Genomic DNA, 27,902 nt, shown 5'->3' on the forward strand with positions numbered 1-27,902 from the left:
ATATTGAAACGGTGAGGTAAGGATGACACATTGCTTTTTCATAATGACCATGTGGGATGGACTGTTACACAAAGTAGCATTCTGCTTTTCAACCTCAATTCAGCTGAATTTCGAGAGAAGTGATCGGAATTATACTTAAGATTGAAGAACAAAGTGGCACTCTTCGTTCTGTATCACAACAAATACACACACTTGTCAGATGGGAATCATCAAAAGGAAACACGGCCATTACAGGCTGCAGTTCATCATGTTGAATTCTACTGGGTGTGATGTGACTTTAGCTTGTCATACACAGTGTTTGTTACGGTGTAACACACTTTACAGGCCTAAAGAGTCTGACCTAGCTCCAACCAGAGATAAGAAGGGTCTCTTGTCCTTGTCGTTTGCTTGGGTGGTCTTTACTCCATTATCAAGGATCATTCCAGCCTGGAAAATAAAGAACATAAAATCAGAATAAGACACTGAACTCAAATGATAATGAAAAGTGCAACATTTGAAGAGTGGTGTATGTGAGCTATAATAAAATATTTTCCTTATTTTTAAAAAATATATGTGTGAAATGTGTATTAATGGAATATGACCACACAACATGTTACCAAGACATGTTGCACAGTTACAGTATTTAAGAACTGTTAAGCTGAAATCTCTATTTTAATGTTATTTCTTCACTTTCCATTGCACAGTGCATGGATAAAGTTGTGAAACATGTCTACTGGCTTCTTCAACCATAAACCAGTGTCAGTAGCAGGAGATTGTTGATACACATGTCGAACAGCCCGGCATCAGATCTTTATTAGCAGTCACGCAATAAGATTGAAATCAGCTGGAGCTGCTCCCATTTATATATTCAGCCTTTGGAAATAACTAAAACCTTGTGCTCCTGACAGTGTCTGTGGTAAATCTGAGAAAACTGACTGACTATTAATCTTGACCCGTGCATCCTTCCAACAGATGTACTTACTTTTCACTTGACTGTACTTTTGGTGTCTACCAACTCATTAAAAATATGTCTTTCTCTTGGCTCCATGTGCGACTTGCTTCACTTGCTGCTCTTTTTATATCTTACCTGTGTCACAGTGAGCAGCTAGTGCACACATTTTGTCTTGTTTTTGTTCTTCAGAACTCTTAGGCCACAACACTTGAACTTTTCCCCACGTAAAATAAAAATAGTCACGATGATAAAGCCTCCCTAAGCCAATTTGCTACTTCAAAACAAAGGCACCACCATTGGGTTGCCGCTCTGAACGCACAACCTGCAGCCCTGAGACAACCTCTTCCCTCACAAACATTCTGGGGTGGCAGCCTGACATGAGTTATGCTCCCATTAGGATGATCCAAATTAAAAGTGAAGAAGGGAAGAAAGGAGTGAGAGGCGAGAGAATCGAGATCACTGTTGGGGGCACAGAAAGGAGGGAGATAACAATAGCACTTCCTTTTCACCAGCGCCTCATAAATCTCTCTCTGCTTGAGCTGTGCTGTGCTGAGCTTGACGCCGCAGGCACCTCAAAAACTCTCTCCTATCCTCTCCATCTCATCTCCCTGCTTGGGCTCACTTTCCTCTGCTGCTGTTGTCTGTCCTCGATTTTGTTATTGCCGCTGTTCACTTATTGCTCTTCCTCGGTGTTTCATAGTAGGTCAAATCTGATACACTGTCAGCTTATTTCCCTCTCTCCTTACCTTTGAGTGATGTAGCGTTTTTAGAGTTCAAAATAAAATGACAAATTACACCTTCCTTAAAAACAAAACCTATAAAACAGTGATTTCTAAATGCCTATATTGATTAGATGCTGGCTTTCATCCCATAACATGAGGTCCCTTTGTACAAACTGAGAAAAGACTGCCTCTACACCACTGGAGCACCATCAAAGCCATTTTTTCTTGTGACTGACATTGCGTCAGTTTGCCACGCTTTAAAAAGAGAAATTGTAATATGATACAGACATAAACCTACAATGGTTATGCTATTTTGAAGTGTATTTTTGTATTTGGGCTTCTGCACTGCAATACATATTTGATCGGCCCCGTCTAACTGTAGTGTGACATTAGGGCGACTACATACATCACATCACTCGTCACAGTAGCCTTTTCTCCGTGTTCGTCCTCCTACTCACCCTGTAGTTGGAATGGGCTCTGTTGTTGGTGAACTGGCCCATAGGTGTGTGTTCAGTACGCCCAGGGGAGTACAGGCCCTCTGAGGGGCCTGTGGGCACATGGTGGAAAATGAACCAGAAGCCTGTTTCCTGGGGGATCACACACACACGCACATACAAAAAGAGGAAATGTAAATGTAGAACAAGAAAAACTCCTTCCCTCGTGTAGATTCATGCACTGGTTTTGTTCATTCTGCCTCGCCGTTGCCACTTTGCTTGTCAGCCTGTCTTTTTGTTGTGTTCTTCACAAGTATGCAAATGAGAAAAGTTATTACATTGGGTGGGGATAGATGAGACTCCATTCTGCCTGATGTATCCTTGTGAAATCCCAGAAGTACAATCATAATTGGCACTCGATCATAGTGAAAGTGCAGCAGTGCCTCTGTCTGTTGTCTGCTTGATTCTGAAGTTAATAGGAGTATACAGCCATTAATCTGACCTGGCAATGTGGTAATGAGACAGACCTCCACCTGGAGAGATGGGAGATGTGTGTTCCCATGTGTGTGTGTGTGTGTGTGTGTTGGGGTGTTGAGAAGAGAAAGTGAAAAACCAGAGTGAGGAACTCACCTCTGAGCCCGCAGCGGCACAGTTGATGAGGTTGTTATTGGGGTTGGCGATCCAGAAAGTTGAAGTTGCGCTGTAAAGAGGAAGAGTGTTGTAAAGGGAGAAGAAAGGAAAAAAAAGAGTTTGGTTATTGGATTTCTCACAAATAGTTGGAACCAGTGATATAGAGGTAAATAACAAAAGTGAGAACACTGCCTCTCTCGACAGATACCGAGGAGGGAAAATGACACTGAGAAAATGTTTTTACTGACAGCGGCGCTGTATGTACGTTAATGAACTATGTATCATTAAACAGCAATTCCCTTTTACTGGTGCCTTGAATCTCTTAGTATATAAATGGTCCTGTTAGGTGTGTATCTGTGTGCTGCAGCAATGGTACGTTATCACAAATAATGGTAAAACACGAACACAATAGTTTATGATTGAGGGGAGGACTTGCTTCTTTGTTCCCAAGGAGAAAGCAGCTCCCTGCAAAGCTTTTTCCAGAGGTTTCACCAACATAGTCTTTATCGGTGAATGCTGCCTGCTCAGTAATCACAGACTTTTGTTTTCGGGTAAATACTGTATATGGGAAGATCATGCATTTAAAAAGCGTAAGAGCTAGGGAGTGACCCTTGGCTTGAAGACAATTTAGTGAAGATCAATTTGCAAGCATGTTGCCCAGGAGAAGCATAAAAAACAAGGCAAAAACTATCAGCTCATTCATGACAAATGTGTTCCTCTTCACTGTTCCAAGTGTAAATTCACATCCACTTGACACTCAGGTTAAAACACTGCTTGCAACAAGAGGCCTCAGTTCATTACACCCCACATTACACGCGGCAACAGTGCTGGATTAAATTGTGGCAGCGCAGTGAAAAGTGGATACTGTGTTCCCAAATAGCACTAAGCGCTAAAGAATATGACAATTTCGCCCAAAAGGTGACAAACTCATTTGCAAGCCAATTGCGCCGTAGTGGGTTCCCTTTCTGCCGCAGCCCTCATCTTGACCTGTCTGTTCACCTCTCTTCACAATTATGCAGCTGTTAACAAGGATATACGCTACTCAACTCATCACCCCCCTGGAGCAGCTCAGTTCGGATGATAAAGGAATTAGCTCAGTGTAATCAAGGTCTCACCAGCCCCAATCAAGGTTTATACCCCCTCCGAGGCTCCTTGATGTGCTTTCTGTCGGAGGGGATGGGAGGGAAGAAGGTCCAACACAGACAAAGAGGAGAGATGACAGGCGCCATTTTGATGGTTTGACAGTGATGATGTGCCCAAGATAGCTGCATTGCAGTAGAAAACTTGTGGACGGAATGAAAGGGAGGATCCAACTATCCAACAGAGAGCTGCACCTACACTGTAACATGGATTTGACTTGAAGGAGGGGAAGTGCATAGTGGAAGCTTTAGGCCAGTGTTTCCACTGGAGGGTGTGGTGGTACTCTCCTGCTGTCCAGCTGTCCAGCTGTCCGTGCCAAAGCAGCCAAACACTGCCTTGATTTTTTGGTTGTTTTTTTTTTTCTGTCAAAACGTAACTAAATCAAACTTGAACTTCAGTAACAAATTTGCTGACATTTACAAGTCCAGTGGTATATTGGCAGTAACAGGAGTTGTAACTGTGCCCATTTTATCATAGAGCACAATGGAAAAAGAAGATCACCTTTCCTCTTGGTATTTGCAATAATTAAAGCTCTATTATTAGACCTGAATGGGATGTGGTATGAGGGTCCACTTACTAACTTTCTACAACCCCATGTTGCTGTCTTCATCAGCAGCTGTCATTGGGTTGTAACATTGGGTTTTGATCAGATTGACTTTCTTGTCCAGGCCCTCATATCATACACTGCACCTTCTATACACAGATGAAGATCCACAGACCAATCATGAGATGTAACCAAATGCACCACAAACAGTAATTAAAATACTACTGTAATATTGGGTTTGTTTATGTTTCAGAGTAGTCTACAGCATTTTAGCTGTCTGCTTTGCAGAATGGGTAGGGCTTTGTGTTACAAACTAAAACCACTTGTATAATGAGCGTTCCTTGTGATGATCCACAGATCTTTTTTTGGAACTTGGGCTCTGTGGATCGTCACACAGATACTTGATCAGTTTAGGATAGGGTGAATTTGGAGGCCAGGTCAACACCTTGTGCTGTTCTTTATGTTTTTTTAGTTGTTCCTAAACCATTTTTGTGTGTGCGTCTATGTCAGGCTGCATCCTGCTGGGGATGGCTGCTGCCATCAAGGAGTGTCGTTGCTATGGGGTGGGGGTGCCTGGTCTGGTCTAGGCGGGTGGTACATGTCTAAGTAACATCCACATGAATGCCAGCTCCAAAAGTTTCCCAGCAGAACACTGCATTACACTCACAGTGTCTGTGTGTTCATGGAAGCAGGAATAAGAACATATCCCGTTTGTCATGGGGTTATCTTTCCCTCTGAGATTTTAGCTTTTTCTTCATTCCATAAATGTGCAAATTCAACCGAGTTTCTTTTCGTGCATGTATGCCACTCAGAAAAGACCTTTCCCACATGCTCCATCCATAATGAGAAAATTATTATCATTCCATTTGCAGGTATGTGAGCAAAAGCAGCTTAGCGTAATGAATATGAATGTGAATAGAAGTAGCAGATTTGCAGTTTAGCTCCACAGCAGCTTAGCTCATGGCAGCATTTACCTTACATTCTCCCATCTCCACTGTTTTCCTCACATTTTGGGGATTTTCTCTGGATCTTTGTATCTGCCTCTCCTCTACCTCACTCCTTACTGTTGCTGTTGCCCTAACCATCTTGTGGAGGTGTTGCATATTTTATTTTTAAACCATTTTCCAGAATTAGATTGAACGTCTAAGAAAATATAAATTCTTCCTTTTGGCAAGCACAGTCAAGAAGCTTAACATAAAAATAAAAAAAGCAGAGAATGAAAAAAAGTGTGTGCGTTTTGATAGTGTCTGCATTTAAAACCATAGTATAAACGTACTACAACCATAATGTTTCCCTAGCAACAAATGTTGCAGAAAGAAAGAGTTGTATTCATGTTTGCCCTGAACATTACAAGACCAACGGTTTGCAGCCAAGCCAGCTATCAAGGCTGCACTTGACCTTAACATGAACATCAATAATACTAACATGCTTATTGTTTAATGCTTGCACATTGTTGTTTCCAGGGGTAATGTTAATTAGTGCATGTTTGTAACGAGGCAAACAATGATCAGAAGAAGCTCGGAAAGATAAGTAAGGACAACATAGTGTTTAACTAATCTTACAGTTAATGCTCATTTGAATAAATTGTAATTGCTGCTCTATCACCTCCAACATCAAAATGAATATAATTGCATCAACCAATCCAATAGAAAGCAAACACATGCTCCAGTCCACACACCCTTTCACTTTTGCAGTTGGCTAAATAATAGTCTGCACATTTAGGTCTAAAAAGCTTAGTGAAATAATAAAATAACACTAATAGTAACAATAATAATATCTTCTGTTCAATCAGTTAGGTCGGCTGGGCCTAGTAAAATAACTATTTTATGGAAGTGATGCTAACGACTGCCACGTCTAGCCGTTTCCTCTGAAGGCGACGACACAGACACATTAAGTAAGCAAAGCGTTTAGGCACTGAGCATTCATCTGGCTCAATTTAAACGGCTGTTCTCATCTTCTTCATTCAGCCCACATGTCTCCCGTTCCGTCCAAATCTGAGTACAATTTATTGTCGTCATCTGAAGATTTAAATTCAGCACATACACAACAATAATAGAGGAAGAGACAGAAGGAGCCACAAGGGAGTGTGAAAAGCTGAGTGGAAATTAATCATCATAAATCTTATAGTGGGGAATGTCGTTAGTGCAATCATGTTTGATTAAATTGGAATTTTTTAAACCTCAGTAATAAATACACGGGGATTTGGAAATCATTACAGAATACAATAATACAGACAAATTCGACAATACGCCTCATTAAAAATATAGTGCATTGTGTGTTACCAGCTTGCTATAATTGGATAAATTACGAGAGGAAGGAGGACAAGAGAAAAGGACATATCAAAGGAAGAGGCAGATGGCAGAGGGCGAGGTAATATTAGAGATAGAAAATCCTTCCAGAACCTTCGTGATGGAGAGCAGGGAAAGCCAGTGCCATTAAGCATAACCTTGTCGTTTATGCTCTGCAGCTAAAGGCAGAGGCAGAGTGTTGAGATAAAAAGTCATGCGACCTGGATTAAACTGATTTATATTCTGAGCAGGTCGAAACGCTTTAAATATAATGGCTCACTAACAAAGTGCAGGGTTCAGGGGAGGGGGGAACCTGGCGACTGTCTACGGCGTGCTGGCATGAATATGGCGGAAAGAGAAGAGCTAGGCTCTGCCTCAGGTTGGCTGGAGTCTGTATGTTTTTTAATAAACCTTGCTATAATGTGGACAAATATGCAGTCATTATTGTGTGTAAAAACACATTTTAAACTGAAGCGAATATGAGGATATGCACGTGTTAGATATGAAGAAATGTTTGTTTTTTTATTGCAAATTACCTCTTTACACTTCTTTTGGGAAATATTCATCTGATTTTATGAATCCATCCATCCATCCATCCATGAAAATACATTTTTCCCTCTTATCCAGTGCATAGCTGCATGTGTATGACATTGAAAGCACAGGGTTCTTAAAGCACTAAGCTGAAAGCAGACCTTAGGTCATTGTAACTATTCCTACTCACTGCACTTGACTGAACCTCATTTGAAGCAGCAGTCTCAATTACCTAACAAAAGCACATCTCCTTTAGTGTCTCTTTCTGCATTTATCCTTGACAGAAGACACATGCTGCCATCCCTTAAAAAGAGTTGCTGATACCATTAGAGAGGAAAAAAAAAAAACAAGAGTAGCTCGAACTCAAAAATGTGTTTGGTGTGTTTTCGTCACTGATACAGGTACAATTGCCTAGGCTGCCACTAGACGTTTACATCACCATTATCATCTCACATTATTGCATGAATGTATTCAAGAACAAAGCACTTTCCACATTTCTTTAGTTCTTTAATTCATTGATGTGTGCGGTTACGAGTGGACGCATAATTGAAAACGTGTCTATAATTATGAGGGAATGAAAAATAATTACAGGTACACACATAATGTAACTTCACAAAACTAAAAGGACTGACAAAACATCCCGATAGTCAAACAAAAGAGTATATGTGTAAGTGTGAATCTACTGATGTTATATGTTATGGGGACACAAATGGTTTTTGTTCTTTTTTTCCCTTGTGGAGACATGTTCCCATAATGTAAATCATTAAAATCGGGTAGAAGACTTGTTTTATGGTTACAGTAGAGTAAGGTTTAGGATTAGGTTTAGGATTAGGCAAATTGTCAATGCTATATCCTCTGAGATGATAGAAACATGACTGTGTGCAAGAAAGAAAGAGAACTTTAATAAATTTGTCTTCAGCCTCTGCCCTTTCACAGGTATGTTGAGATATGTTTTCTCTACACATCTTTTCTGCTAACTATAGTGTATGTTTTCTTCTGTTTTTGGAAATAAGTGGTAATTACATATTCATTCCTTGTATTTGCGCTTATTCTTTTTGTCTGCCTCGCAGATTAAAACTGAATTATCACCCTAGTGTCATGCTCTACTGTCACAAATAGTTTCTCTATTCTCATGTAAAAGACTCTCGTTCCGCGTCGGCATTTTACACAATTATTCAAACTTTTGAAAAGTGTTGTGACAGAGAGAAAACCACTTTCTCTAACAATGGTACAGATGCCACTTTAATGTGCAGCTGTCAGATAAATGTCGTAGAGTCAAAAGAATATTCCCCTCTGAAATATAATATAGTCATAGAAGAGAGTAGCATAAAATAATAACATTCAAGTAAAGTACAAGTATCTCAGAAATGCACTTATGTCTAGTACTTAAGAAGACACTTCAGTGTTTCAAATACCAATCACCACCTTGTGGCAATATCCCACCAAAATCTCAGTTTGTATTTGCATGTTCTGATGAACCATTGAATTTACACCAGACAAGTCATGGCATGTATTAAGGCACACATTTCCACCAAATGGCCATTTTCTAGATGTGTGTTTTGGATCATTATCAAACCTATTCCCCATATACAGTGTACTACCTTTGGACATTTTTGGAATTTCAGCATGTCAGATCTAATGGAAAAATCTTTCAAGTGGTTGACATGGTAAAACAGTGGATGCAGTTAATGCATGTATCTCACCTGCAGTCTTGACGTGGATTGGCCACATATCCCGGGTAAGCTCCGTCGGTGATGTCACGGCACATTTTGCTGTCCCTGTCAGAAGGCAGCAGGGTCCCTGCTCTCACCATCAGACCCAGACAGTGGTCGAATGTGTTCCTCTCCTCTGGACCATCCTCCGTGAAGAAACAGTGGCCAAGTGCGTCATAGCCCACCACATCCTTTACCTGGGAGGGAATAGCCATGCTCAGTTCAGTCACTGCTACCTGACAGTTTATCGATCCAATCTAACTGGAGAAATAACTGTCAACTGCTGTGTTCTAACATGGTGCTTTGAATCACTCTGCTGAAGGCTGCTCACTGTGAGCATTTGCTGAAAACATTTTAGGACCACAGAGCAAATTAACAGTAGCGTATCAGTGGCTGAGGCTCCTTGGGACCTTTAGTAACAAAGTGCGATAATAGAAAAAGTTTGTTGCTATATCTTTTGAAATGACAGTATGGAGAAAGTCTTCTCCAAATGACCTGAGAAACCTTTGGGACTGGGTCTCCTGAGGTCTGTTGTGGGATTTAATGAGATGAAGTTTTTTTTTCGTTAAAAGATGGATTCTTGCAGTCGTTTGCTTTTAAATTAACTTTACAACCATGTTATCATTTATTTGGTATACTGCATGTTCCACTCAGTGCTGTTTGACAGTATGTGTCCTGTATTGTGATTAACAGTGTGTCCAAAATGGTGTATGGAAAGGCAAGCTGTTGTTTATTTTTAAAATAGCATTTTAGGAAAAATGCTTGTTTGCTTTTGTGTCAAGAGTTAGAGCGAAAGAGTAATACCTAACTCTACTGCCAGCAACAACTATGTATTTAATCATATACATAGACTAACAAGCTGTATTTTAGTATGGATTCTTAACTGACCAGCAGTCCGTTGGAGCCATGGATGGTTACACAGCGGGAGAAAGTGTGGTGAATGGAAAGATCGCTGGCAGATGTCGGGGGGTAGTAGCCTCCCCTCTCATCCACATCTCCATTCATGTGAAAATGGACCGGATAGTGTCCCATTGTCTGCTGTCCCATGTGCTGGAGCTCCATCCCGGATATATGAACTCCCTTGAAACCCCGCTCCACCTGGTAACAACAGGAAATGTGTTATAGTAATTACTGTGGAGAGATCAGCAATCAGTAGAACTGATATCACTGGCCATAAAAAAAATATTGTGTAGGTCTCCCTTGCGCCTCCAAAACAGTTCAGAGAATGGACATGGGCCTTCTGAGGGTGTCCTGTGGTGTCTGGCAACAGAATGTTGTTAGTGGGGGCCTTTGGGTCCTATGGGTTGAGGGGAGGGGCCTCTGTGGATCATCCCATAGATAACTGATCAGTTTGGGATCTAGTGAATTTGGAGGCCAGGTCAACACCTTGTGCTGTTCTTCATGTTTTTTGAGTTGTTCCTAAACTGGTTTTGCGTGTCACTCTGCTGAAGAGTGCTCACTGTGAGCATTTGTTGAAAACAGTTTAGGACCACAGAGCAGTATCACCGGCTGATGCTCCTTGGGACCTTTAGTAAAAGTTTGTTTCTATATCTTTTGAAATGACAGTATGGAGAAAGTATTTTCCAAATGACCTGAGAAACCTTTGGGACTGCTCAGGCTGCATCCTGCTGGGGATGGCTGCTGCCATCAAGGAGTATCATTGCTATGGGGTGGGGGTGCCTGGTCTGGTCTAGGTGGATGGTACATGTCTAAGTAACATCTACATGAATACCAGGTCCAAACGTTTCCCAGCAGAACATTGTATTGTCACAAGATGATCAATGTTATTTACTTCTCCTGTCAGTGGTTTTAATGTTATGGATGACCAGTGTATATACAGTACATATATAGATCTGTATCTACTACTCACTACTTTTGGGCGAAATTTATGGAAAATGTAAAAAGTTCTTGCTCCAGTGATATTATATCATGAAAGTTGGGCATTTATGTAGCAGCATGCAATAGTAATTTCGTCAATATCAACAATTTATTGAAACAAAAGCTAACAACAGAGGTGGATATACCACAACCAAAAATGTCAGCGTCTCAATAACTTGTCATGTGTCCTTGAGAATCAATTACGGCTTGACAGCGACGTCTCATGCTATTCACAAGTCGACTCCCAGTGGGAACCTTCCAAAGGGATTAATAAAGTCATCTATCTATCTATCTATCTATCTATCTATCTATCTATCTATCTATCTGTATCTATCTTATTGTTTGCTGAGGCACGGCATTCCACTCTTCTCAAAGAGGAGTGCAGGGTTATGACCATTTACACTAGCTACACACACTCAGCTGATCCCATAGGTTTTCTATGGGATTCAGGTGTGGAGAAAGTGCAGGCCACTCTATTTGAGGTACCACAGCCTCCAGCAGTCATTCCCTGATGATGCAACCTCGATGAGCTAGGGCATTGTCGTCCATGGAGATGAAATCAGGCCTGTGTTGCTCATGCAGAGACACAATGGCTGGATTAATGATGTTATTCAGGTAGTAGTGGCTTGTCACCCTACTATTCTCAAGGTGCAGGGCAGTTCTGTATTGACTAGACACATCTGCCCAGACTGTAACACCACCACCTCCAAAGGTTTGTCTGGTGACAACAGTGGCTGATGCATAACGCTCTCCTTGATGTCTCCAGCAGCGTTGGTGGCCATAATTTCTACTCAGTGTGAATGGACTTTCGTCAGATAACAGCACTGAGGTCCATTGGTTCCTTGTCCAGTGCAAATTTTTCGAATCATCTGACGTGACACTCGGGTGCCTCTCAACTCCCTTAAACATGCCTGGAGTTGAGTGGCATTCATCATCCGGTTCTACAAGGTACTGTTCACAATGAAGCAGTCATCAGTATGGGATGCGGACAAAGGACATCCCGTTTGAAGCCTCGCACTGGCTAGGTGCTGTGGATCAGTTGTTAGGTGTCGTCTTGGTCTCATGTCGAATTTGAATAGCATTATGAAAAGGACTGTCTAAATACGAATTGTCATTGGGCCAGAACATTTAGCGGTCAATTCATGAATTATACACTGTGATTTTTGCAGTTAATCACGTTGTTAGAGAACTGAGAAAAGATTGAATGGTTGGGCATGTGCGTTCAACAAAAACATAACATGGAAGGAGCAGTAAATTCAAAAGGTAGGGATACTGATAAGATAGAAGGGAGGAGGAGCAAGGGAACAGGAAAGAAAGAATGAGAATGAGAAATATACTGTAATATATGTAATAATGTAAATGTGAGTGAAACATGGTAATCAAGAAATGAAGGATGAATATAAAAAACTGAAATGGCATGTTGAATAACGGCAGATGAAGATTGATTAATGACTAAAACACATCGGAGCAGACTGACTCAGTGGTGAAACGCCACTTTGTTGTTGCACCAAATCATGATAAAACCCAACCTTCTGAGATTTTCAGTGCAACACTTCAAAGATTACAGTCTTTCAGAAAATGCCACAAACACTTGTTAAAAAAAATAAAAAATAAAATAAAATAAACAAGCCGAAAGAAAGGCCGAGCCACTCAGCTTGTGACAAGCTAATAATGGTGGAGATACAAGGTTTTAACACATCAGTAAAGGCACAACTATTAAGGGGATGGTGTGCTCTGAGGCGTTCATTTTGAATGGGTTTCACTGAAGTCTCAATGGGGCTTTCCTTTTTGTGTGTGCTGTACACACACCCATGCATGGGAAATATGTGACATGATGCTGTGATGGAAATTTATAATAGAATATGATAGCTTGCCCTGGGGAGAGGGAGGCAAGAAGACAGCGGGAATACAACCACAGCCTCTCTTGCTCACTTTCTCTCTCTGTCTCCTTCTCTGCTACTCTGTAGTTTCCTGCCTCACAGTGCCTCTCTCTCTGCTGCCTTTTCCCGCTGTTTACAGGCTGGCAGAGTGATTCATACGACATTGGTTGTGTGGAACAATTTAACTTGTTGTTATTTAACTTTTAATTGTACAAATTCAGGTCCAATCAATTATTAATCGAAATGATGCTAGAAAAAAGTAGCAGATTGTCAAAGCACACACTGAAAGTTAATGCGGATACAAGATAAAGAAACCATAAACACAATACATAAATAGTAAATCCACAATAACAGACAACCACATTGGCAATTAAGACTCATCTATCCCACACTGGGGCAATTATGTTAATTACAACCATAAGCACAGACAGAACTATCAATTCTATCAATTTCTTAGCAGCAGTTGGAGCAGCTATAATCCATTTTTCCTTCAGTTTTGCACTAGACAGCAGGCACAAGCTTTATGAGTGATAATTTCAACATATTCCAAATGTGCCTTGATGGTAGGACAAAAACAGAACATATACAAGTTCCACATTGCTTCAGTGTTTGTAAAGTAAGCAGTAGATGATGCTCATTACCAGAGATTAGCAAACGTCTTTATGTATTTTTGGCAATTTAGGACACATCCACTCCGTCTTAATACTTGAAGCTAGTAACTGTAGCTGGATTTGAAAACCTTTTCTTTCAGCTAAAAAACTAAAACAAACACACACACAAAATAAATTCCGAACACTGACAGGTCTGCAGTTAGCCACTGCTCAGTTTATGATCGCCCGTGGTAGAAACTGATTTATAAGCGATTTACCAGATTGTCTTCTTTGTAAAAAGCATAGTTAGGATACCAACGTACCTTCACATGTCCCCCAAACGTGTCGAACTTGAAGAATTTGCAGGCCTCGTTGCCATAGCAGCCAGGCTCCATTTCCCCACGGAGCAGGATGTTTCGACTCAGCAGGCCCACCTCCGCCCTCATATCTACTCCGTCCACCTCCTCGCCCATGTGGATGAACTGGGCCTTACCTGCAAACATACACATAGACAAAGTCACCTCTCTTCACCATACGGTGATTTGCATACTGTAGATTAATTACATCCCTCCAGTCTTACCCTAATCCTAACCACAACCACTAGTCATTTTACCACACTTTCATCAGTTAACATTATGAGACTTAGTCCCTAAAGGGTAGCAGGTCCCCTCAATGTGACTGTGGTAACAGATTCTTGTCCCCATAACACAAATAATACAAGTACACACAGTCAAACACACACCACATCTCAGCTAAGGGCTCAACATTTAAAAAGTCTGGATACTTCTCTACTGACAGTACTGTCTGAGTGCTGTTTAAACAGATGCTCATGCACAAAAACGGACAAATCCACAGCTCGTTTGATTGCTTCGTGTGTGTGTGTTTGTATTGCAGATGTTTTGGATAACTGGAGAACATAATGGTGAAGCTGAGTGTGAGTTTGTAGCATGACTGTTTCTTTTTTTAAAGGAGGAAGAGAATGCATCACTTAGGCTGAACAGACAGAAGCACTCATGCACACTGGCTAAAATGCATCACTGAGTCGTCCAAACTTAGCAAGCCAGCCAGACCTACACCTCCACACTGCCCACATTCCAACTTACAGTCTGATCCCACTAACCAGGTGTTCAGACCAGTACCGACCATGTGTGCTGTGATTGTGGGAGCTTGTTGTTCAGATGCAGAAATAACACTAGCAAAGACATGCAAGTCAAGAAACATTCAAGTGAACATATTCTATATGTAAGCTTACAGGATACCAAAATACCACACAGCATTTTATTTGAATCCGCTTAAGCTGAACTTGCTGCATCCTGATCACCTTGTTGGCCGAGAGAATTTTACACCCTTCAGTATATAGGATAGTTTAGTTTGAAAATACTGCATAAAAGGCAAAGTGCACTGGGGTCTTTTTATTCATGGAACTGACAAGACATCTCATCACGTCCTCATTAAAGCTCTAAAATGCAAGTTTATTCCAACAGTGAAGACAGTAGCAGTCTGTGAGGATGAGGGGCTGACAGCTTTTTGGTCCATTCCGTATCCTTTGTGTCATGCACATATGTCTGCTGATCGCCACAAGTAAAAGAACCTTTAAAGTGCACCATCATTGAATATAGACTTTTGCTTTACCTGCTTTGTTTTACCCATGGACATTTTTGTGAATGTGATAAGCTGGAAAGCAGTCCAAGTTAAGTCATCCTCAGTCATATCTCTTGTTGTTCATATGTTGAGTCTGAAACTTGTGTATGGATCATAGCATACACTGTCTCTGTCAGTAAAGCTCCCTTTTAACAAGAAGAACATAACCAAACAGTGATAATATTACTAAAGTAACAAAAAAAAATGAACCAGCTACACAGAAAAAAGACATGCGACAAAAACAGTCTCCTGGCTGAAAGTCGTTTGATCACCCCTCCTCCAAAAGCTGGAGGTTCTCAGCCTACACTTGCACCCATACTGGGTCTCAACAACTTTCCAAGCAAGTTATTCGGTATTCTAGTCTAGTTCCGCAGAACAACAATGTACACCTCAGCCAATCACGGTGAGGCCGAGGAGAACAAAGAAAATGAAAAGCAGGGACAGAAGAAAAGAACAGCAAAACACGGTAAGTGGAAGAATGTTGCAGAGAAGGTAGCAACTCTGCGCCTCACGTCTCCCACTCCTCCACAGTCACATCATGAGCAACACAAATGTGCTGATTAGAAGAGACAAAGTGATGCCAGGGAAAAAAAAAACGAAATCAAAGAAATATTGAAGTGTGAAATCTGAGAAACCAAAGATCACACACCCACACATGCTGAATCTTTCTTCTACTCCTACTCCCCACATCATCACAGCTGAAACTCAAAAAAGTACAAATGAGCACTTTCATTACCACTTAAAAGAAATTTTTAGATCCCTGTTTACTGCAGAGCCTCCACAAAGTCCATCATATGTGTTTTGGAAAGTAATAACCTGCCTTTTTCCCTGTAAATTCTAACATGGTATTTAATCAAATAAATGTAGTGGCCCTAACGTAAATATTTGTCAACTTGTTGTCTACACCTACTAAAAAGACGTTTGCAGAGATTTGGGACTGAACAATCGGACCGACTCATTGTTTTTAAGTTCAGTTAATGTTAGCTGTAGTTGTTATATTTAAGTAGCAGTAATTAAGTAGTACTTAAACTGAACAATTTTGCTCTCATTCACAATGTTACATTTACTTTACAAAGTTTTTTGAGGCAATGAGTTTGCATTTTAAGTAAAGACAATTTAGATTTTACAGTGTTCATTTTCTAACTCTCAGGCACAAATACCCTTCATTTTGAGAGCTGTTGATTGCTCATCAACTGATAAATAATTCATCATCTAGTTTCAGAGGGTGCTACCAGGACATCAAATCAAATATGCTGCTCAACAGAGGGCAAGAATGACAGTTGTCTCCTTCAATCACTGGTCACTCAATCAATCCAATTCATGAACCACTGATTTGGAAAATTGTACCATTCAATGGCTGTTGCTTGGCCTTGCTTTTTCAAATGTTTGTCTGGACCATGGCAGCTTTTTGGAAACAATTCCAGTTCTGAATTGCGAGAAATAACCCATGCAGTGTAAGAATCATGTTTCATAGCGTACCAATATGAGGGTTAATAGGGGTTAAACAATTTTTATTAGTCGACTAATATGTGGTGAAAGTCGAGTTGACATGACTAGTCGATGATGTCACACATAAAAACACTGTAGAAAGTAATGCTTTGGCCTTACAACAATGAATCTATATTCTTGATCTGAATACATGCTATAGCCTCTCACACAAAGGAAGCTAAGGAAGCTTTTCTTCAAGGTAATTGGAGGTGGAGCACGGCCTATTGTCAACTAGCCCGGCCAACACCATAAACAACGTCACTCTGACACTTCTAATATGCGGCAATACAAACAGAAAAAGCTCTACATCCACAGCAACAATGCCAACTAATAGAACACAACAGAACTGAACAAAACACAGGATCTTATCAATACTGTGCGCTGCAGACATGTTTAGCCTATATAATAGTACTTCACAGCGTGTTGTAAGATAATAATGTAGTCGGAATAAAAAAAAGCGGTATATCTCCAAAGCCTTTCCGTGTATAGCAGCAGCTAAAGTTCTACTAACTTTCGACAATGAAATTCACCAGCAATTTGTTGTAGCCTCCTTCTCTCTGTTACCGCAGGACGTTCGGTGAAGCTGTTAATTTACTGCTGTCCAGAGGATTTGGACAGTTCCCCTGCTGTGGCTTCATCTTTAGTGAAGTATTTCCACACACTTGATGAGCTGCTGCTAGTTTGCCACAATGACTGACTAGACTCCTCACCTGTCCTCTAGGAGGGGTCCGTGTTGTTATTGTCATGTGATCAGCAACTAGTCGAGTTCCTGCTTAAAGCATCATGGCTCAGCAGTGAAATCGACGAGTGGCCTAGTTGGTTCAGCCCCTAGTATGAGGACAGTCTTATCTGCTAACATCAGTGTTGAACCACATTCAAGACTCTTGTGGCTAAATGAGAAGAAATCCTTCCAGCTAGCATTCAGCATCTGGCCATCACCCTGAAACCAGAGGAGTGTAGCACACTATGTGACATTATCTAAGTTTTGGAAGGCCAAGTCCATATCTACTGCCCCAAGTTAATACAGCCCTTTGTGGAAGTTTGATCATGTACTGTACACTTTCCAGAGTTTGCTGATTAGTCATTTAATTGCCTGGAATAATCAGTTTTAAGGTGATTTTCCCAGAATAAATCTCCTGATGTTACCTCAGCTGGATAGATGTCCTGGTTTCGATCCGCTTCATGGCAAATTTTCTACCCTCGTAATCATTTATGCCCTTTAGAACTGTCAAAAGTTTGACATGTAACACCCAGGCACAAGTTATTGGACTCAAACTGATAAATAGCCCTGGGCTATCGGTGTCTGTGTCTCTTTCATCAATCTCCCTGCTCTCAGTTGCCAACAACGACAAAAAAAACAAACAAAAAGAAACGCACCCTCCCTGTTTGTGTCTAACCTCAAGGGCTGAGAGATAGCCTTGATTATCACTGTGTGTTAAAAATCAGTGCTGCGAAATGGCACGCGAGCAGGAATTAATGAAACGGATTACAATCCCACAGAGAGCTTCCGGAGAAGCCTCAGGCTCACAAAAGTAGGATTTCAACTCTGAAATGGCAAAGCACCAGGTGACGTCAGATACCCGATGAAAGACAGCGTGGAATGGAGGTGGGGGGCTATTAAGAGCTCATCTTTTGCTGCTGCCAGCACCTCAGGCAGAGATTCGAAAATATATCTTGAACTCCTAACCCAGCAGTAAAACAAGGGCATACTTGACTTTTTTGGCATGTGGATTGGTGCGGGGAAGTGACAGCTATGAAAGGAAATGTCATGTTACATTACGGCTGACTTTTCCCCGCTGAAGGCACAAAAGGTTTTTGCAAGGGACAAAGTCAAAGGACATTTGAATTCATAGAGAACAGTGAGGGCCGACAAGGCTGCCCAGAAGAACTATGTTGAATATGTGTGCGATGCAGTAAGACAGCAAGAGAATTTGTGTCTGTTTATGTATGTGTTCATATCAGTATGCGTGCTAGAATGCCAGTATAAATGCACTCAGTTGAGAATACACAGTTCTCCACGATATAGGCTGCAAACTTTTCCCTGGACCTGACACTGACTCCCACACACTTCTCTGAGATGTCTCCACTTAGCCTCTACACAATAGCCAATTAACAGATGCTATAATTTTGAGCGAAGTGCTAAGATATATATGTTCATAAATGGAATTATATAGCAATATGATTTTCACATTATTAGAAGTGTTTTCTGCTTTACTATTATTCCATTAGCATAGACGGGATTTGGCTGCTAATCCAGGAAGTAGTGGGACTTTCTATTTTTATATTACAGATAAAATATTCACGCATTAGTTGCGAATATGTTTTTATGTGATAAGGTTATGTTGAGCATAGTTAAAGAATCAAAGAAATTGTCTCAAAGGAGAAACTGTCAGAGTAGTGGCAGGTGGAACGTGTGAACAGCACAGCAGCTGCAAGCGAATAAAAACCGGACCTAAAATGATACGACATGGTTCTCTAAAGAGATTAAATAGAACAAATCTATCCTAATAATTGAATTTACCATGGCTCGTGTCTTTCTTATTTTCACTGTTGATCCTTAAACTCTAGACACTGATGAATTCCTAAATGATGAGGAGCACATGAAGACATACAATAGTAGTCGTCCTTGGGGCACCAAGCTATGCCAAATGAGATGGACAAGAGCAAAAGACACCTCACATACATATTTAAAGCTCAGCAACTGTTCCTGATGTCCATTGATTGCTTCTGCACTCAGTTACACTCTCTTCTCTCTCTCTCTAACACATGCACCGTCTCCATTTACAGCAATGCCTCTAGCGAACAGGATGACCGTTTATTTCGTTTTTACTCAGTCATACAGAGAAAAGCAGCAAATACAATTAAAAGCATGAAACACAATGTTATAAATGACTTAGAGTCTCTCATTCATTGTACTTGTTTGTCATTATTTTGACTGTCTAATGAAATCATCAACTTCCTTAACAAAATAAATAGTGCATTAGTTACCATTTACCTACACACCAAGTTATTTCAGTTTGCGTAAGAATTAAAAAAATAAAATTATGATCTTTAGAGATGTTCCATTTTTCTGAATTTCTAGTTGGGTTATGAGCTTCAGCTACTGTTTGAAAACCTGCCTGTGCAGAATAAACACCTCTTAAACATGACAAAAAGTCCAAGATTTCACTTAATGGAACACAAACAGCACATTTCCACAGCAGCTTCAAAGATTTTCATTCCACATCGTAACTAACTGCTTCTCTTACCTTTAACCTTCACCTGGTTGCTTGTGCAGGTAGGACAGGGCAGCAGGGTAAACTCTTCAGCCTGGTGCATCGAGTAGTCTGTACTGGCCACCACTATCGTGTCCCCAGACCCCCAGCCAGCCGGGTGATCAGCGAGCTCCAGGATGCTGCTGTTTGACAGCATGTCAATGGAAATGGAGGCCTGTGGACGAACTAGATAGGGGTGACAAGAAGAGTTAGAGCTCCCAGAGTGTGGCAAAGCTGACTCACATAACGCTCCATCCACACTACACAGCAACAGTAGTCTCCATTGGGATAGAGCCATGTGCCCACAATAGAAAAATGCATATCTTCATCCATGGCTCATTTCCAGTACACAATTTGTTTGTGTGTATGTGTGTTGTCTCTCATATGTAGGGCTATGCAACATTCATTTTCCACAAGGAATAAACACAGTGCCTTGAATATGTAATACTGGTGACAGCAATAGCCTAAAAGGGACATCAATAAGACTACATAATTTCAAAATACAGTTAAAGGGGACATAATAAACAAAACCCATTTTTTCATGTAAAAATGTTTTTGAACACAATCATGTGTCCTCAGTGTGTCTAAGGGCCCCATCAGATATTAGAAAAGACAATCCCCTCTTCCTTTGATATTCCTTTTCCAGAGTGCCTAATGAGCTGTTCAATGTTGAAGTCCCTTAAGATATCATAAAGGGAGAAAGCACCAGCCCAATAAGCCTTCCAGTTTTCTGGATATGGCTGTGGGCAGCAGCTGCTCATTTGCATGTACAGCTTCAGACACTCAAACATTATGTTTCGAACCGGGATAAAACCAAGATTGTGCAGGCATGGCGTGAATGAATGAACTGTGTGGTAGGCTGATGAGGGATAGGCTCCAGGCTCCAGGCTCCAGCCCCCCTCCCCCCATGACCCTTCACAGGCCAAGCGGTTACAGAAGATGAATCAATTAATTTTTTTAATTCATTATAAAGTAATCAGGCTTTTTGCAGACTGAGTGGTGCAGTACAGTTGTACTTTGGCACACTGTGTCTGCTCGTGGGAGGGCAATTGTAGAGTGGTGCATATGGGTTGCACCCGGTGTGAACTTTTACAAAAGACAACCTTCTCTTGCACTCTCAGCACAACACCACCACACAGACAAGTCTAGACAAAGATCTATGGTACATTATCTCAGCAGTGCATGTGTTGCAGTGTTTTTAGCACCATGATGTGGGCTCCATGCATTCCAACCATAGCAGCCTGCCCACACGTAATATAGTCTCTCACAGCCAGATTTGTTTGTGTCTCTATACATACCAACACTGGTTAGCTTCAGCTCTGTGTCTATGCTACACTTGACTCAAAGGCTTATATTTTCCTTCACTGCTGAATTGTTTTTGTTCTTCCAGCTGTAGTGATTAATGCCACTACTAGAAAAGATAACTTAAGTAAAACTATTCTTTATAAACTATTACAGTAAATAGTGTAGAAGGCTTCAGTGTGAACCACAATAAAATCAGAAATGGACTTCTGGAAATGGTTCTGTCAGATACGACCTCTGCCTAGGTTATGTAATGAGCCTGGTTCCAATTGCCTTCATGTATGCACTACTTTTCAGAATCTCCTTAAGCATCATGCACTATATAGTCTGTTTTAGTGCATTATAAATTACAGATCACATACAGTATCACTTATTTTCACATATTTTACAGGACACACACTAAAAAAAGTGCTAGAAAAATTGCAGCCAACTACGAATGAGACTATGGTCAGGCTAACTCAAAAGATGTGATGGACCACTCAGGTTTACAAGTCAACAACTTGAGCACTGAGTCAGGACATTTTTCTAAATGGAGAGTTTATATCAAGGCTATGCTGTGCTGTTGCATTTTGAAATTGTTTTCTGTTTAAGACGCAAGTATTATTGTACGCCTGGCTGAATGGCATGGTGGAAGATTTGGTTGCTGTGTTAATTGAGTATATAACCTTGGCTTGTTATGTCTGGTGAAAGAACAATGAGGCATGAGAGAACTGATTTGTGTAAATGCATTGGTTATGTGTTATTGTTATTCAGAAACAGTCTAACAGGCTTTATAGTCTATCTGTGGTTTAGGATTTATTTTCATATTTTTTTTTCTTTTCACAAATAAACCTGTGAATATACATCGATAGTAAGTGGTAAACATACCCAGTTTTCCACAAAGGAAGCGGACCCTGTAGTTATGACACAGGCCATGAACCTGGTCCTTGTTGAGGCAGACAAAGCCATAGTCCTTGTCATTCTTGTAGATCACATCTCCTGTCTGGTTGGATGGTATTCCATCATGGGTTTCAGCCTAGACAATGGAAAAATGAACGTAATAAATGAATAGAGAGTACAATTTGGACATTTGGGACACACTAATGAAAGTACAGATTAATTAATTAATTAAATTATTTAAAAGATTATAAAAAGACAGTTGATCAAACTAAATGTAGTTGATTTAAGATGAAAATGGAGTGTGTCCGAGTGCCTAAAAACACACACTGGCTGATTAATTCAATTTGCAGGACCAGACACATTTATATGCATTTATACTAAAAGATTTCAGAGTGACTTCAGAAACCTACATGGCCAAAAGTTAGGGAAACAAACACAGAGGCAGACCGTGGTGTTTGTTTCGTTAACTATGCTATGTTGCGCTATGTTGTCAAGAAACCCCATACAAGAAAAAATTCAGTCAAGAACAGATTCAGTATGGCATATACGAGAGTTTCAGATGAAGCTGTATTCTTAGTCTAGACTAGAGCAAGATTCTGCTATAGTATTTTTATTTTTGGTACACAGGTGGAGGTGAAAATGAAACTTGCCATTGAGCTGTTGTTCTATATTTATACTGCCATGCTCTGGAACTGTACAGCAGTTACTGTTAGTTGCTGGGTAAAAAAAATAAATAAATGAAAACATCAATGCCCAACATGTTGAACTTGTGATAATTTCAGACCAGCCTCTATTTAGGGATATCTTCTTGGGAGTGGTGAAGCAAAATGGGTCTTATGATCCTCTGATCTGTGGGCCCAGTCCTCTATGTACACACTGCTGTCAGGTCAGAACACAATACAAGCTAGCCCAGCTACCAGTCTATGAAAGGAAAGAGATTCCTGGTAGCAGAGTTAATCTGTCAGTTGCTAATGAGCAGGATGGGTAGGATTGTGGTCCTAATGTCAAGTTAAGTCTTTACTGTGCAGTGTAGAGATGGTGCAAGTCCAAGAAAGCTGGTGGTTCCTTTGTTCTCCTTACAGAGTTAGCAAATTGGTTCTGACTCGTTGCGTTGCTCCCGTCAGTTGTTAAATTAGTGTAGCCGCTGGTGCTCAATAAACTTGTTTTCTACTGGTTAGCAATGTATGCTTTGCTAATGACGATTCTTAGCATGGTAAGTAGTTAGTAGAGGGGAGTGGAGGGCTTTAGTCCATGTGATATCTTTGGAGGAGAGGTGTGGCTGCTTATGGAAGGGTTATGTTCTCAGCATGTTGGGAAGTACACTTGTCCATACATTGAGAGGGAAAGACAGAGATGTCTAGCCACTTGACAGCAGAGCATCCCTTGTTTGCTGGCATTTAAAATTGTGTGTTTTTGCGCCGGTCATCTGATATTTGTTTAGTGTCTGGCTTAGTTTCTTGGCAAACAACAAGAATTTCATAAAGACCACAAGAACTGAAGGATGGGGCTCAGTTTTTCAATTGGTTCCCATTTGTTCAATATAATGTCTCATTTGGGAAAAATTTTGCAAGTTTGTAACAAAAATATCAATAATTTTCACATAGGGCAGGAGCTACATGCAGGCTGATTAATTGTTTCAGTCTTCCAACAAGGCATCAGGATTTAATGGCAGTTGCTTTTCCGTGCTTTGCTATGCACTGGGGAAAAACAAAATCACTAAAAGTGTTTTTGTGCATTCCAGCAGAGTTCCCTCTGGCGGTGTAACACAGTGGAAAAGTCAAGAGAGGATGCCAATTTTCTTTGTTTTTGACTTGGGTTTAATTTATTTAATCATGGCAATCTCTCAAATTGATGTGGCGTGTGGTTCATACTACATGTTTTATTCTGATGAACTTCTCTAAAAGGCCGGTCAAACTCTGACCTTTTGAACTCCAGTGATCTTCACTGTTGGCACTGCAGTACAAAGTCAAACAACACGAAAGTGTAGACGTTCAGCCTCAGGCACTGGGCCTTCGTTTGGATGGTCAGATAATCCAAAACAAATCAGAATTATGTAACATATTGGAATAAGACATAAAAAAATAAAAACACTTGGCTGCTAAAAATAGAGATCCCACAGAGCCAAATTATACAGTTAAAATGAAAACTGAGGAAAACTTTGACCATGTCCAGATTTGCTGGAAAAATACAAGCAGCCTAGTGAGAACATGGCAGTTCTTCCTAAATTCCGAAAGTAAAACAAGCACATTTCTGGAGATTATGTTTAATCCTATAAGAGGACAAACAGACAGAGTGTGAAGGAGTTGAAAAGCAGATGCAATGGAGATAACAAACTGCACGGCAGGCGTTTGATGCCACTGCTTATTTTTGCTTTTTCGTGGAAGGGTGTCAGCTGCTACTCTGTGGTGCCAGGCTGGATCCGTACTCACTGGTTGTGGCCGTGTCATGTCAAAGACAGACCTACATCCTACACCTAAACTCACCAACAACTGGTCACTCAAGCAGAGGGTGCGAACCTTCGACCCTTCGCTCCCAAAGCTGCTTCTCAAACCATTACAGCATTACGCCTCAGGGGGAGGATGGGACAAAGTTTGTCCAGGCATCTTACAGGACACTGTCACGATGAGTGTTCACCAGCTGAAGCAGGTAGTGCTCAGTACAGGTTGGGTAATGCTGCAGGATAGATGCCGGGTTAAGGTCTGTGTTCCAACTTGGCAACTCCAAAGAGATTTTCCTTTTGACTTGCTGATGTCATGAGGACAGTTCAGTACTTAAGCTGTGCCAGCACCTTGCTTGTGGAGATTTGCAGTGGCATTCTGTTACACCACTGGGGATTATTCAAGTCAGATTCAAATCAAAGGTTCTCCACCTTCTCATCGGTCTGGGCTTATGTCAGATAAACTGGTAGTGCATTAGCACAGACATATAAAGCCTTTGGGATTTATCGCTGCCACAGTATCCCGTGCCGCTGTATGCATGAGAAATAAACAAGATAATGGATGCTAGATAGCCTACAGGACTTCCTCAAGTAGTTATTGTTCCAAATCATTGTGTAGAGCATATTATTCCAACTTGTGAGCAGTGCTTAAAATTTGAAGACATCAGAATATCAAAGGCATGTGATAAATAAATTTACCATTGTTTTACCTAAAAAGGAAAGAGACACAAATATTCTACTTTCAGAAATTATTGGAAAAATTGTGGCATCACTTCAGGCAGTGGAACATTTACACAAAGAAAACTGAAGGCTTTCTGAATATTATCGTAGCATAGTATTACAGTTTCTGATTTTAACCAATGAGTAGGTTTTCAAGTTGTAATATGACAAGGACACAGAAACCGGCATCGGTAGCTCTGATCTTTGTGGCTCTGTGAGTACATTTTCTTCAGTACTACTGAAGTGTGACTGATTATATACTATATGTACATTCATGGAAGGATATAATCTTGACTACGCTATAAAATTAAGAGGTTTTCATAAGGTACAGCAACTAATGCTTCAGCATGAAGTATTTAATAGTGTACCAAACCTGGAACAAGCTGAGGTAATAGCTGTCTCTTATAATATCTACAGGTTGTGGGTGTTGCTTGCATCTGGCCAATGCAGTCATAATGCTGTACATATAAAAAACAGTGTATCATAAAGAAAACAGGATCAATTAATTCCCAGATTTAAAGCATACAGCAGCGTAGTACAGCAGTGTTAGGAGTATAAATCCAGTCATTTTCTCTGCAAACAATGTGTTTACCCTGTACCCTCTACTGTGAGGCAGCAAAATATTAGCAACAGTATTTTGTCATGTTTTGCTTAAAATAGTGCATTGTCCAGATTCTTCTTCTTTAGCCTTGTGTTATGTTGTCCTACACAAATACTCACGTAGAACACGTATTTAATGAAGTACTGTGAGATGGAGATTTACCTGGATGTCCAAAGGACTGCTACACAGTCGGTCTGGATAGGCCTCGTGCAGGTCATTAAGTTTTTCCCAGTCTCCAGATCCCCTCTCATCATCCCTGTCAAACCAGTCAGTCCACTCTGCCTCTGTCGGACACACACATATGAACACACACTAATGCCTTGCAGTTCAGTGATCCAAGTGGTATTAGATCAATCTCCAGTGCATCGAGGCTTTGACCTGCGGTTCATTTATCCTGTCAGAGAGCATCTGTATCACAGTAACTAAAGGGTTGTCTCCTCCCATTGTGCTCTCTACCTGGATGTCATAATGGAGGTTGTGCATTTGACTGTGTGTCTGAATTTCAGTCTGAAGCTCAACACATACAGTGCATATATTAAGGAGGTCTGTTTGAGTGCAGGTCTCACAGCTTCTTCCACCGTGTGTGCAAGAAAGGGTGGGCTTTAATAAAAGAGTTGCTCTCTGATGTGAGATTAGACGCATCTGTTTGGAATGAGATTTGAACTGCTGGTAAAGGAGACGTCAATAACAGCAGCATATCGCATAGCTAGGTGTGAGGCAGATGTATTGATGGGATGATAATATGATGTTGGCTAGACCAAGGCTGATCAATTACAGCTCAGGCAGCCCAGAGGCAATACCGAAAAGGCAAGTGACGTACTGTCATATCAGGCAACAACAACAAAATATCCGGAGAGAAGTCTGAACTCTCTTCTTCTTTTCCTTTCAGCTGTTCATTCTGGGGTCGCCACAGCAAATCATCTGCTATCGTCTGACCATATCCTCTGTATCCTCTTCTTCCACACCAACTACATTCATGTCCTCCTTTACTACATCCAGAAGCCTCCTCTTTGGTCTTCCTCTAGACCTCCTGCCTGGCAGCTCTAACCTCAGCATCCTTTGACCTTCTCTAAACATATCTCAACCTGGCCTCTCTAACTTTATCTCCAAAACATCTCACATGAGAGAGTGTGTACTCATTCCTGATCCTATCCATCCTGGTCACGCCCAAAAGAAACCTCAACATCTCCAGTTCTGCAATCTCCAGCTCTTCCTGATGTCTTTCCTCAAAGCCACTGTGTCTAAACCATACAGCATCGCTGGTCTCACCACTGTCCTTTCATTCTTGCTGCTACTCTTTTATCATTCTCCATTCTCCATCCATTCCATCCTGCCTGCGTATGCCTGTTCACCTCTTTTCCTCACTCCCCTGTAGCTTTGGACCATTGACCTTCAGATGCATGAACACTGGTGCATGAAATAACTAATTTGACATAAAATAATCTCAGAGATACTTTACCTCACACACAATGTGAACAAGTACAGAAGCTATTTCATTCAGTAAATACTAGAGACTTATTGAAAGTAGCAATAAAAAGGCTGTGGTGGGGAAACCACAGGAGTGTCGAGTAAACATGGAGGCCACCAAGTTAATAAGCTTTTACAGTGATCCCTTCATGTGTGAAACCATATTCAAGTTTTTTAACTTTTACAATTTTCTCCACAAAACCGAAAGAAGTAGATTGTGTGATCTCTGCAAATCCAGCAGAATACATTACAAGACCTTGTTAACGGCTCCTCCTGTTATTTACACAATCCTCCTGTAAATGCATGTATTGAGGACAGAGAAGCAATATACAAGCACTTGAATGACTCACGTGAAGACCGGCATTAAGCCGCTTTTTGATAAAATGTGAGTTCACAGACTGAAAATTAGGCGCTTCATTTTGGCGAATTTAGGACATCTAGAGTTCTTGTTGCTAGGGATGTCTCGATTGGTATTTGGAGATCTGTATTGGGCCTGATCCAGGAATTTTTAAAATGATTAGTTCAGTATTAGGCTTCATTCAAGCTGGATCTTTGGTAGTCATTATTTTAGGCCTGCCATAGACCAAAAGCAAGTCCTTGTGGCGCCAAAACGTTTTAATCCTCTTTGCCGTCTAGAATCAAAGCTGCCAAAAAACAAAAAAAACTAAGAAGAGGACGTCTTCTTCTGTTTCAGTGGCGATTGGCCAGCATCAAAGCTGCCAAAAACCAAAACACGTCTGCTGTGGAAGCTTGGCGAGGTGGTAGTAGGAGATCATCATTCAATACTACCAACTTCATTCGCCATCAAAAAAATAAAACAACAACAGGCTGCA

At 40.8% G+C, this 27,902-nt stretch overlaps 1 protein-coding gene across 2 annotated transcripts in view; it reads right to left on the reverse strand.

The window, feature by feature from the left end:
• cemip (cell migration inducing hyaluronidase 1) overlaps window positions 1–27,902 on the reverse strand; it is a 131,108-nt gene that overhangs the window by 21,663 nt on the left and 81,543 nt on the right. For both annotated transcript variants that reach the window (XM_084541268.1, XM_084541267.1), the window contains 9 exons: window positions 25,765–25,886; window positions 21,833–21,980; window positions 19,658–19,849; window positions 13,604–13,773; window positions 9,821–10,030; window positions 8,924–9,129; window positions 2,718–2,787; window positions 2,112–2,240; window positions 341–426 (listed from right to left, as the gene is read on the reverse strand). In XM_084541268.1, the coding sequence (XP_084397394.1) occupies window positions 341–426; window positions 2,112–2,240; window positions 2,718–2,787; window positions 8,924–9,129; window positions 9,821–10,030; window positions 13,604–13,773; window positions 19,658–19,849; window positions 21,833–21,980; window positions 25,765–25,886 (1,333 nt within the window). The remainder of the gene's footprint in view (window positions 1–340; window positions 427–2,111; window positions 2,241–2,717; window positions 2,788–8,923; window positions 9,130–9,820; window positions 10,031–13,603; window positions 13,774–19,657; window positions 19,850–21,832; window positions 21,981–25,764; window positions 25,887–27,902) is intronic.

Source organism: Chelon labrosus (genome assembly GCF_963514085.1).
Source record: "Chelon labrosus genome assembly, chromosome: 3".
NCBI lineage: Eukaryota > Metazoa > Chordata > Actinopteri > Mugiliformes > Mugilidae > Chelon > Chelon labrosus.